At 45.0% G+C, this 12,907-nt stretch overlaps 1 protein-coding gene across 1 annotated transcript in view; it reads right to left on the bottom strand.

Annotated features, from left to right (window-relative positions):
* Positions 1-12,907, bottom strand: part of LOC141157759 (dynein axonemal heavy chain 12-like) — a 45,474-nt gene that overhangs the window by 10,918 nt on the left and 21,649 nt on the right. Inside the window, exons 5-7 of the mRNA XM_073645290.1 lie at positions 9,147-9,304; positions 8,976-9,066; positions 8,185-8,211 (exon numbers count right to left, since the gene is read on the bottom strand). Coding sequence (XP_073501391.1) covers positions 8,185-8,211; positions 8,976-9,066; positions 9,147-9,304 — 276 coding nt within the window. The remainder of the gene's footprint in view (positions 1-8,184; positions 8,212-8,975; positions 9,067-9,146; positions 9,305-12,907) is intronic.

Genomic DNA, 12,907 nt, shown 5'->3' with positions numbered 1-12,907 from the left:
TGAGGGGCCAGGGAAGAAAAGCAATAAAAAGACGCCTGCCCAGCTGAGGCGTCTAGACAAGCGCAGACAGGAGAGGGAGCGGGGCGAGCCCCAGACTACCGGGGCAGCCCCTGTCCTGGATGCCAGTGTTGCTGCTGAGGCCCCGAGGGATGATGAGTTGGATGAGGAGGTCAGGAGGATCCACAGGGAGGAAACTGCCTCTGCTTCAGAATCCTCCCATTATGAAAGTATGGATGAGGATAATAAGCGGTGGCTAGAGCACAAGCGTAAGCTCGGCACCAAAAAGAAGTGAAAGAAGGGAGATAAAACATCTTCTCCCGCTCTGACCAAGGTACCTAAGGAAGGTAAAACCGACTCCCCTCTAGTTGGTCTTTCTAACCGGTTCCAAGCCCTTGATAACATCTCTTCCTCTGAGGAGGAGGCTGAGGGTGAGGTTCCGGCTTCAGCGGAGCTTACAGGGGGCGCCGAGTCTCCTTCTCCTGGGGATGCAAGGTCCTTGGGGGGAGGGACTGGCCCAGAGTCCGGAGACGAGGACGAAAAAGAAGGAAAAATGTGGGAATGGACACCTCTGTGTCATTAAAGAGGGGGAAGGATTTCTCCTCTGAGGCAGAGGATAAGGGGAGTGGGAAGAAGAAAGCCATCTAACTCAATCACCAATGATGGCGGTACCCACTCCGTTGACGCTGGCGTCCATTAATGTCGCCAGCATTAGGTCAAACATGGCTAGATTTGCGGCCTTTGATTTTCTCAGCCGGGTTGAAGCTGACATTTTCTTTTTGCAAGAGACCAGGCTGCCAAATATGGCAGAGGTGTTTATAGCTAAGAGGGAGTGGAGACTCGGGCCCTCCTATTGGTCTCTTGCGGCCGAGCCGTATAGCGGAGTGGCGGTCCTTTTTACCGCACCGGTAGAATGCCGACGGGTTATTGAGTTAGAAATGGGGAGGTGCCTGATATTAGATGTCCTCATGAAGGGACAAGAGCTTCGGCTCATTAACATCTATGGTCCCCAATCTAAATGGGACCGGAAGTGTCTCTTTATGAGGATCAAGCCCTACCTTTTTACGAGTCGGCAGGTCGTCTTTGGAGGGGACTTCAACACTGTCACGAGGCCCCGGGATAGAGGAGGTTCCAGAGACAAGCTGACTTATGATAGCGTCGCCCTTAATAGTATAGCTAGTGAGGCTCGCCTGGTGGATGTCCACATCCGGCACACCGCAGGCCACGAGGGGTTCACCTATCATAGAGGTAACTGTAGGTCCAGGATAGACAGGTTTTATTTAAAGGAGGAAGCCGTCTCTTCAGCAGTATCTGTTGTTGAGGTGGAGTTCTCCGATCACTGTTTGATTTTGTTTTCCCTGAATGTTACAGAGACCCCCCGGATGAGAAGAGGCTTTTGGAGGCTCAATTCATCTCTCTTGGAAGAAGCGGAGATAAGACAGTCCTTTGAGGATTTTCTTCAGAGCCAGGTACCCTTACTGGATCTTTGTAGTAGTAAGTCAGAGTGGTGGGAGATGTTTAAGAAAAGGGTGGCGAGATTCTTCCGCCAGCTCTCGAGCCTCAGGAGCCTGGACAGGTACCGCCTGTATCAGGGCCTGAGGAGGAAACTCGAGCATCTTGTCTCAACTGGAGGTAGCCGCGAGTAGATCTCCAGAGTAAAATCTTTGCTAATGAGGTGTCAGTATGATAGACACACATCTTTGGTTTTTGAGAGGGATTACGGGAAGTACCGCTCGCCCGACCCTTACAGAAACTGCAAGATGTCAGTGAATAGTAAAGTTGTTACAGGACTGGTTGACACTGCGGGGTCCCTGAAAAGATCCAGATCAGGGATCCTGGAGGTCGTCAGATCCTTCTACTCGCACCTCTTGGGGAAGAGGGATCTGGATTGGGATGAGATGTCGGCTTTTCTGGCTGAAGCCGTCCCCGAACCAGGGGTAGACCCCTCTCTTGGCGTTTTGACAGAGATGATCAGGGAAGAGGAAGTTAAGTTGGCGATTGAAGGGCTTGCCCTGAAGAATTCTCCCGGTCCGGATGGCTTAACATCTGAATTCTATAAGACCTTTAAGGACGCCTTGGTTCCCCTCTTGACTGAGGTATTCAATGAGTGTCTTTCCTCGGGCACTCTGCCAAAGTCAATGAGGAGGTCTGCCCTGATCATCTTGTCAAAGGGTAAGGACCCATCTTGCATTGAGAATTGGCGTCCCATAGCGCTTCTCAATGCAGACAGGAAGGTTTTGGCAAAGGTGCTGTTTAATCGGCTGGTGAAATTTGCACCCCAGCTCCTTTCGGGGGCCCAGCATTGCTCTGTTCCGGGCCGCAGTACAATTAGTGCTGTACTCTGTGTCCGAGAGGCGGTGGAGCAGGGTAGGGCTGGCCACTGGAAGGGGTACATGCTGTCATTGGACCAGGCAAAAGCGTTTGATCGGGTTAATCATGAGTACCTCTGGTCTGTCCTTCTGAGGTATGGCCTGCCGGGGGGGTTTGTTGATTGGCTTAAGACCTTGTACTCTGGGGCAGAGAGTTTCCCGCTTGTGAACGGTTGGATTGGCAGCTCTTTTGAGGTTGGGTGTGGTGTTCGCCAGGGTTGTCCCTTGAGCCCGCTACTGTACGTGTTTGCGATTGACCCACTTCTTAGGAGGGTGGAGCGTGGACCGTTGGCTGGGATCGGGATGGACCGGGCAGCACCGGAAGCCACTCTGAGAGTGGTGGCGTATGCCGATGACGTCACCGTTTTTGTTTCCTCTGATGGGGAGGCAGAATGGCTGATGTCAGAGGTAAATCGCTACTCGGAGGCATCCGGGTCTAAGATCAACCGGGATAAGTGTGAGAGTCTCTGGCTGGGAGGAGATCCTGGTTTTGATCTCCCGGACACCCTTCCAGAACCCAAAGTCTCTGCAAAAGTTCTTGGCATCGAATTTGGCCAGGGGGATTACCCCAAACAAAATTGGGACAGCAGGCTAGAGATCGCCACTCAGAAGGTGAACCAATGGAAGGGTTGGTCTTTGACCCTAAGGGAAAGGGTAAACCTGATCAAAACTTACCTGCTCCCTTTGCTGATCTATCTGGGCAGTGTGTGCATCTTGCCAGAGCCTCTCTGGACTCGGGTCTACAGTTTGTTCTTTCAACTGTTATGGGGGAATAGACTGAACCTGGTCAAGAGGGAGGTTACTTACCGTACGAGGAGACTAGGAGGGTTGGGTATGGTCAACCCTGTGGTATTCCTTGTGAATACCTTCATTAAGATCAATATTGCAAACCTCTGGAAAGAGAGGGCTCCTCCGTGGGTATTCTCCTGTAAGGGATGGTTTCAGCCTTTCTTCCAGGAATGGGAGACAGGAGGGCAAGTGAAGGATCTCCGCACACCGCATGGACATCTCCCGGCTTACGCTACCGTGGTTCTGAAGGTAATTCGCCGGTGGGGTCTGGGAATGTGGGAGGTCAGGACTCTGCCAAGGAAGCTCCTTGACAAAAGGGTTCTGTTGACCCATTTTCAGAGGCCTCTGGCGCTCAGGGATTGCCCAAGTCGGGATCTTGGGGTGGGTCTGCATCTTTTGAATTCTATCAGGATCCCCTCGAAGGTTTGGGACTTGGCTTGGTGCTGCTTCCATGGGAAACTGTGTGTGAGGGACAATCTGAAGTGTAGGAGCTCTGAGGACAGGAACTGTCCTCAGGAGCATTGTGGTACCATGCTTGAAAGCATGGACGACTTCCTGCTTCGTTGTCCCTTTAACACAGAGGTGTACAACAGGGTGGGCGCCTCCATTGGCTGGCCCCGGCTGGCCGGTCTCTCTTATGGGGAATGGGCCTATGGAGCATTCGGGGACCTGGGTGGTCGGGACCGCTGCACCTTATTTCTAGTTAGCGCAGTGGTTAGGTATCACACGTGGAACGCACGGTGCTTAGTATCGACGCAGCGGAAAATCCTCCCAGTGGACGATGTGTTTAGGACCATACTTGGTGACCTGGTGAAGGTGCGTTCTCTGGAGTATGAGAGACTGGGTACACGGAGGGCCGCTCTCCTCTGGAGGGGCTTTTCTTTTAGTGTGCCCTAGTCTGGTCATCTCCTCTCCTGGTGGTGGGCTGCTGCTGACACCATAGATTTTTGTTTTATTGATCAGTAGACAGTGATGTAGGGCTGCAGGCGCCGAACTTGGGCTTTGTCAGTTGTGGTTATTGTATTGTTTGTTTCTGTATATATTGTATATATGGGTTTGGGTGTAGGTGTTAGGTTGGGTGGAGGGAAAAGGGGGGAGGTGGGTTCATCTTGTGGGACACTGGTTATTTGGGTGAAAAACTGGCACTGCCTGATCTGACCTATGGACGTTGGACTGAGGCATGAGGCGCAGGACCAGCTCTCAGGTCAGTGCCGGGGAGGGACCGGTGGGCTTGAGTGTGGGGTGTTTTGTTTTGTCTTGTATATATTTGTATAGTTAGTATTTATTTTATTTTATTTATTTAAAAAAAAAAAAAAAGAATGTATATATTAGTATGTATATAATTTGTCGGTTATTGTTTATTATATTGTTATTATTTGTTTGGTAACCGGACCAGATGTCACAGTGTAGGTAATTATTATTGTGTATATATGTATAATATGTGTGTGAGGAGAGAGAGAGCGGCTGGACCAGTTCATTACATTGTTTATTTTCTGGTTATTAATTTTGTTATGTATCTGTTATTATTAATGTTATGTTTTTCATTTTTAAAATAAAAGATCTACAGGATCAGTAATGTAATGTATGTACACAGTGACTGCACCAACAGAATAGTGAGTAGAGCTCTGGGGTATAATACAGGATCAGTAATGTAATGTATGTACACAGTGACTGCACCAGCAGAATAGTGAGTACAGCTCTGGAGTATAATGCATGATCAGTAATGTAATGTATGCACACAGTGACTGCACCAGCAGAATAGAAAGTGCAGCTCTGGAGTATAATACATGATCAGTAATGTAATGTATGTACACAGTGACTGCACCAGCAGAATAGAGATTGCAGCTCTGGAGTATAATACAGGATCATTAATGTAATGTATGTACACAGTGACTGCACCAGCAGAATAGAGAGTGCAGCTCTAGAGTATAATACAGGATAAGTAATGCAATGTATGTACACAGTGGCTGCACCAGCAGAATAGTGAGTGCCTCTCTGGAATATAATACAGGATCAGTAATGTAATGTATGTATACAGTGACTGCACCAGCAGAATAGTGAGTACAGCTCTGGGGTATAATACAGGATCAGTAATGTAATGTAAGCACACAGTGACTGCACCAGCAGAATAGAAAGTGCAGCTCTGGAGTATAGTACAGGATCAGAAATGTAATGTATGTACACAGTGACTGTACCAGCAGTATAGAGAGTGCAGCTCTGGAGTATAATACAGGACCAGTAATATAATATATGTACACAGTGACTGCACCAGCAGAATAGATAGTGCAGCTCTGGAGTATAATACAGGATCAGGAATGTAATGTATGCAAACAGGGACTGCACCAGCAGAATAGAGAGTGCAGCTCTGGAGTATAATACAGGATCAGTAATGTAATGTATGTACACAGTGACTGCACCAGCAGAATAGTGAGTGTAGCTCTGGAGTATAAAACAGGATCAGTAATGTAATGTATGCACACAGTGAATGCACCAGCAGAATAGAAAGTACAGTTCTGGAGCATAATACAGGATCAGTAATGTAATGTATGTACACAGTGACTGCACCAGCAGAATAGTGAGTGCAGTTCTGGAGTATAATACAGGATCAGTAATGTAATGTATGCACACAGTGACTGCACCAGCAGAATAGTGAGTGCAGCTCTGGAGTATAATACAGGATCAGTAATGTAATGTATGTACACAGTGACTGCACCAGCAGAATAGTGAGTGCAGCTCTGGAGTATAATACCGGATCAGTAATGTAATGTATGTACACAGTGACTGCACCAGCAGAATAGTGAGTGCAGCTATGGAGTATAATACAGGATCAGTAATGTAATGTATGTACACAGTGACTGCACGAGCACCATAGTGAGAGCAGCTCTGGAATATAATACAGGATGTAATACAGGATCAGTACAGGATCAGTAATGTAATGTATGTACACAGTGACTCCACCAGCAGAATAGTGAGTGCAGCTCTGGAGTATAATACAGGATCAGTAATGTAATGTATGTACACAGTTACTGCACCATCAGAATAGTGAGTACAGCTCTGGGGTATAATACAGGATCAGTAATGTAATGTATGTACACAGTGACTGCACCAGCAGAATAGTGAGTGAAGCTCTGGAGTATAATACAGGATTAGTAATGTAATGTATGTATACAGTGACTGCATCAGCAGGATAGTGAGTGCAGCTCTGGAGTGTAATACAGGATCAGTAATGTAATGTATGTATACAGTGACTGCACCAGCAGAATAGTGAGTGCAGCTCTGGAGTATAAAACAGGATCAGTAATGTAATGTATGCACACAGTGACTGTACCAGCAGAATAGAAAGTACAGCTCTGGGGTATAATACAGGATGAGTAATGTAATGTATGCACACAGTGACTTCACCAGCAGAATAGAGAGTGCAGCTCTGGAGTATAATACAGGATCAGTAATGTAATGTATGCACACAGTGACTGCACCAGCAGAATAGTGAGTGCAGCTCTGGAGTATAATACAGGATCAGTAATGTAATGTATGTACACAGTGACTGCACCAGCAGAATAGTGAGTTCAGCCCTGGGGTATAATACAGGATCAGTAATGTAATGTATGCACACAGTGACAGCACCAGCAGAATAGAAAGTGCAGCTCTGGGGTATAATACAGGATAAGTAATGTAATGTATGTACACAGTGACTGCACCAGCAGAATAGAGAGTGCAGCTCTGGAGTATAATACAGGATCAGTAATGTAATGTATGCACACAGTGACTGCACCCGCAGGATAGTGAGTGCATCCCTGGAGTATAATACCGGATCAGTAATGTAATGTATGCACACAGTGACTGCACCAGCAGATTAGTGAGTGCAGCTCTGGAGTATAATACAGGATCAGTAGTGTAATGTATGTACACAGTGACTGCACCAGCAGAATAGAAAGTGCAGCTCTGGAGTATAATACAGGATCAATAATGTAATGTATGCACAAAGTGACTGCACCAGCAGAATAGTGAGTACAGCTCTGGGGTATAATACAGGATGTAATTCAGGATCAGTATAGGATCAGTAATGTAATGTATGCACACAGTGACTGCACCAGCAGAATAGAGAGTGCAGCTCTGGAGTATAATACAGGATCAGTAATGCAATGTATGCACACAGTGACTGCACCAGCAGAATAGAAAGTGCAGCTCTGGAGTATAATACAGGATCAATAATGTAATGTATGCACAAAGTGACTGCACCAGCAGAATAGTGAGTGCAGCTCTGGAGTATAACACAGGATCAGTAGTGTAATTTATGTACACAGTGACTGCACCAGCAGAATAGTGAGTACAGCTCTGCGGTATAATACAGGATGTAATTCAGGATCAGTACAGGATCAGTAATGTAATGTATGTACACAGTGACTCCACCAGCAGAATAGTGAGTGCAGCTCTGGAATATAATACAGGATGTAATTCAGGATCAGTAATGTAATGTATGTACACAGTGACTGCACCAGCAGAATAGAAAGTGCAGCCCTGGAGTATAATACAGGATCAGTAATGTAATGTATGTACACAGTGACTGCACCAGCAGAATAGAGAGTGCAGCTCTGGAGCATAATACAGGATCAGTAATGTAATGTATGTACACAGTGACTCCACCAGCAGAATAGCGAGTGCAGCTCTGAAGTATAATACAGGATGTAACTCAGGATCAGTACAGGATAAGTAATGTAATGTATGTACACAGTGAGTGCACCAGCAAAATAGTGAGTGCAGCTCTGGAGTATAATACAGGATGTAATTCATTGTAAGTACAGGATAAGAAATACATAGAAAAAAAACATCTCCCTCCCTGCATGAGCACAGAAAGTCTATGAGCCCGTCTGCCGCTCGTCCAGGATCTCAGTGCTGATCAGCTGCTGCCAAGTGTTTTTTGAGCCATCAGTGAGGATCTCAGGACCTGGACACCTCTTAGCTGCAGGATGTGTTAGGAAAAAGATGTAAATAAAAAACATACGGTAGGTATTCTGTAATTAAAACTCACCCTTAGTTTTCTCTGTTCACTGTTCATCTGTGACAAAAAATAAGAGAATTTCACATGAAATATTTCAAATAAAATAAGTGTTATCAATAACAAGAGACGGGTAATGTAGAAGATTCCTGAGAACTAGTATAGGGGGTGATCTGGGCATTGGGGGTCATAGGCATACGACCAATCACTGCAACCAAGAAGAGTCACATGGTTTGGGTTAAAAAAAAAAGTCTTGCTTATCACTTGCAATGTTTTAGGCGCGGCCCTAATGCCCCGGGTGTAAGAAAATCATAAAACAAAAAATCCCAATACTCATTTCTGCCTTCTATATAAGTCCCAAAAGCGGTGTATTTCTATATGAGAAAGTGTGAGAAGAGAACGGCAGCAACCAGATACCGATTTGTTCATATATTTCCAGATGAAGTAACCACGAAATACGGAATTATTAAAGGGGTTTTCTTTAGGAAAAGTAGATCTCAACCAATCAGATAGTAGTAAAAAAAAAAAAAAAAGATATAGTACTCACCCTCCTCTGATCCAGCAGCGGCTCTCTGCCATCTCTGGTGGTGTCTGTGTTTGGCTGCAGCGTTAACATCATGCACATCACTGCTGCGGTCAATCGCTAAACTCAGTTGCTCTGCTGCTGCCGCCAAGCTTAGTGATTGACAGCAGCGGTGATGTTACCGCTGCAGCTAAACGCTGGACCTGGGGAGGGTGAGTACCATATTTACTTTTTCTTTACTAGTATTAGTTGGAAAAGTGATCTAATGCAAGTGAAAATGACATATGACATATGATCTTACAGTAGACGGTAATTGGGGCTCAGGGGGTGAGGGGATTCTGCGCTTCTGTTCTGTCACAGTTTCTTCATAAGCCTTTAAAGCCTCCTTCATGCTGTAAAGGGAAGACATGGAGGTAAGAAATAAGAAGAGAAGACACGACTGCATATCTGAATCCCATCAGAAGTAACGTACATGATGCCATTGAGGGTCGTCTGCTGCTCTCGGCTTCTCTTGTGTCTCATCAGCTTCTTGCCTGTAGTGCTCAGGGAGGTGGTCGGGAGGGTGAGGGGAGGTAAGTGAACACTAAGGCGGTCTGCAGGAGGCAGACGGGAGGTTCTGTTGGAAGCCATCTATTAAAGAAACAAACATTAAAGAACAATTAATTGTTGTTTTATGATGCAGTCAAACAGTAATGACTGCTTTATAAAACGAAATGCATAAAAAGGCACGCAACTGAGCTGCGGCACATGCCTGGGTGGCACGGCCATATGTGTCTCCTTGTTGGTTCTTCAGTAAAAAAAAACACCATGCTCCCAATGATTACACATTACAGGCAAGAATAATACACACTTCCTTCGTGTTGAAATATAAAATTGATGGACAGTTGCGAACTACATTATACTTTAAACCTGACCGTAATTGCTTATTAAAAAGAGACAGCTATCATGCCCCTCAAGTCTTCCAAAGTAGAAGACAATTTAACAGGGTCTATAAAATTTGTAGCGAGGATAGGGCTACTCATTATCATAAGGATCAAAATACAAAGAAGTTTGTTGAAAGGAGATATAATGAGGAGAAAATTTAAAAAAAATGGTGAAGAGATAGGTCAAAAACCAAGATGAAAAGGTGTGAAAAAATCACTAAAATGGGTTTATTTAAACCCAGATACAGAAATAATATTTTTTGGTACGATACTCTAACTTTCTCTGAAGCTGCGGACGTCGGTTGCTCAGAAATTGATAACTTCATAAGCCCAGCACAAGCGGTCTCTGTCTCACAGCAACTTGGGCTATAAAATGGCTGCCTAGAGCAAGTGACCCATCAACTGCCGTTTGAGGTTTGAACCAACTACTGAGCTCCAAAAATGCAGTAGGGAGATGGGAGAAAGTTCCACAAAGTCAACTATCACTGCAGCCCTCCACCAGTCGGGCCTTTATGGCAGAGTGGCCCGATGGAAGCCTCTCCTCAGTGCAAGACATATGAAAGCCCGCATAGAGTTTGCTCAAAAACACATGAAGGACTCCCAGACTATAAGAAATAAGATTCTCTGGTCTGATGAGACGAAGATAGAACTTTTTGTTGATAATTCTAAGCCGTATGTGTAAAGAAATCCAGGCACTGCTCATCACCTGCCCAATACAATCCCAACAGTGAAACATGGTGGTGGCACCATCATGCTATGGGTGTGTTTTTCAGCTGCAGCGACAGGACGACTGGTTGCAATTGAAGGAAACATGAATACGGTCAAGTACAGAGATATCATGGATGAAAACCTCTTCCAGAGTGCAATGGATCTCAGACTTGGCCGAAGGTTCACCTTCCAACAAGACAATGACCCTAAGCAGACAGCTAAAATAACAAAGGAGTGGCTTCAGAACAACTCTGTGACCATTCTTGACTGGCCCAGCCAGAGCCCTGACCTAAACCCAATTGAGCATCTCTGCAGAGACCTGAAAATGGCTGTCCACCAACGCTCACCATCCAACCTGATAGAACAGGAGGGGATCTGCAAGGAAGAATGGCAGAGGATCTCCAAATCCAGGTGTGAAAAACTTGTTGCATCATTCCCAAGAAGACTCATGGCTGTACTAGCTCAAAAGGGGGCTTCTACTCAATACTGAGCAAAGGGTCTGTATACTTACTTTTCTTTTTTAATAAATTTGCAAAAATTTCTACATTTCTTGTTTTTTTTCAGTCAAGATGGGGTGCAGAGTGTACTTTAATGAGAAAAATGAACTTTTTAGATTTTACCAAATGGCTGCAATGAAACAAAGAGTGAAAAATTTAAAGGGGTCTGAAAACTTTCCGTACCCACTGTATATACACCCATATACAGTATACATATACAGATATACAGTATACATATATATACACACATATACAGTATACATAAACAGATATGCAGTATACATATATATACACACATATACAGTATACATATATATACACACATATATACTATACATATACACACATATACAGTATACACATTCCAAAGTGAAAACCATTTCCGGTGACTACCTCTTGAAGCTCATCAAGAGAATGCCAAGAGTGTGCAAAGCAGTCATCAAAGCAAAAGGTGGCTACTTTGAAGAACCTAGAATATAAGACATATTTTCAGTTGCTTCACAGTTTTTTGTTAAGTATATAATTCCACATGTGTTAATTCATAGTTTTGATGCCTTCAGTGTGAATGTACAATTTTCCTAGTCATGAAAATACAGAAAAATCTTTAAATGAGAAGGTGTGTCCAAACTTTTGTCCCTATGAGGTATGTAGTATGTAACATGGTGGGGGAGGGACAGTTTATATATGTATACGCACTGCTCAAAAAATAAAGGGAACTGTGCGGCCCTCCAAAGAAATGCCACCCCACACCATTACTGACCCACTACCAAACCGGTCATGCTGAAGGATGTTGCAGGCAGCAGATTGCTCTCCACGGCGTCTCCAGACTCTGTCACGTCTGTCACATGTGCTCAGTGTGAACCTGCTTTCATCTGTGAAGAGCACAGGGCGCCAGTGGCGACTTTGCCAATCCTGGTGTTCTGTGGCATTTCTTTGGAAGGCCGCACAGCCCCCCATGTGCTCACCAGAGGTAGCCTGACTGCCATTAGGTACCGAGATGAGATCCTCAGACCCCTTGTGAGACCATATGCTGGTGCGTTTGGCCCTGGGTTCCTCCTAATGCAGGACAATGCCAGACCTCATGTGGCTGGAGTGTGTCAGCAGTTCCTGCAAGATGAAGGCATTGAAGCTATGGACTGGCCCGCCCGATCCCCAGACCTGAATCCAATTGAGCACATCTGGGACATCATGTCTCGCTCCATCCACCAACGTCACGTTGCACCACAGACCGTCCAGCAGTTGGCGGATGCTTTAGTTCAGGTCTGGGAGGAGATCCCACAGGAGACCATCCACAACCTCATCAGGAGCATGCCCAGGCGTTGTAGGGAGGTGATACAGGCACGTGGAGGCCACACACAATACTGAGACTCATTTTGACTTGTTTTAAGTACATTACATCAAAGTTGGATGAGCCTGTAGTGTGTTTTTCCACTTTAATTTTGGGGGTAACTCCAAATCCTGGCCTCCATTGGTTAATAAATTTGATTTCCATTGATGATTTTTGTGTGATTTTGTTGTCAGCACATTCAACTTTATACAGAACAAAGTATTCAATGAGAATATTTCATTCATTCAGATCTAGGATGTGTTATTTGAGTGTTCCCTTTATTATTTTGAGCAGTGTATATAGTCACAATGCAGCTAGGGGTGTGTTCACACAGTGTTTTTTTAAACTTTTTTTTCCACATTATAAAACTCAGTGTTGTCAGGAAAAGCATTTCATGTATTTTTGATGTATGTCTCATACAAAATACATTTTTTAAGATTTTATTTTTAATCTTCCATCCTATACTCGGGCACTGGCTGTATACTGTTGTGGCCCCGGGACTTGCTTAGATCCGCTGGGTGGCATTGCCAGCTACACTGCAGTAAATGGGTGACCTGAAATCCCACATTTATCCTGTGATCAGTTAGGGACTGTTTTTTCTTAAAGAAGGGGCTCGTGTTATTAATCCCAGACAATCCATTAATGGAGTTTCCAGTAGTATAATAATGATGATTTATCCTGGGGATGGGTTATCAATATGAGATCGGTGGGGCTCCGACACGCGTCACCGGCTCTACCCATCAGCTGATTGCAGCGCTCAAGTGTAAATAGTGTGAAG

Source organism: Phyllobates terribilis, unplaced genomic scaffold (assembly GCF_046119375.1).
Source record: "Phyllobates terribilis strain yellow unplaced genomic scaffold, ASM4611937v1 Scaffold_8__6_contigs__length_399053987, whole genome shotgun sequence".
Lineage (NCBI taxonomy): Eukaryota > Metazoa > Chordata > Amphibia > Anura > Dendrobatidae > Phyllobates > Phyllobates terribilis.
Note: the sequence above shows the minus strand (reverse complement) of the source record. Positions and strands in the feature narration are given on the sequence as shown.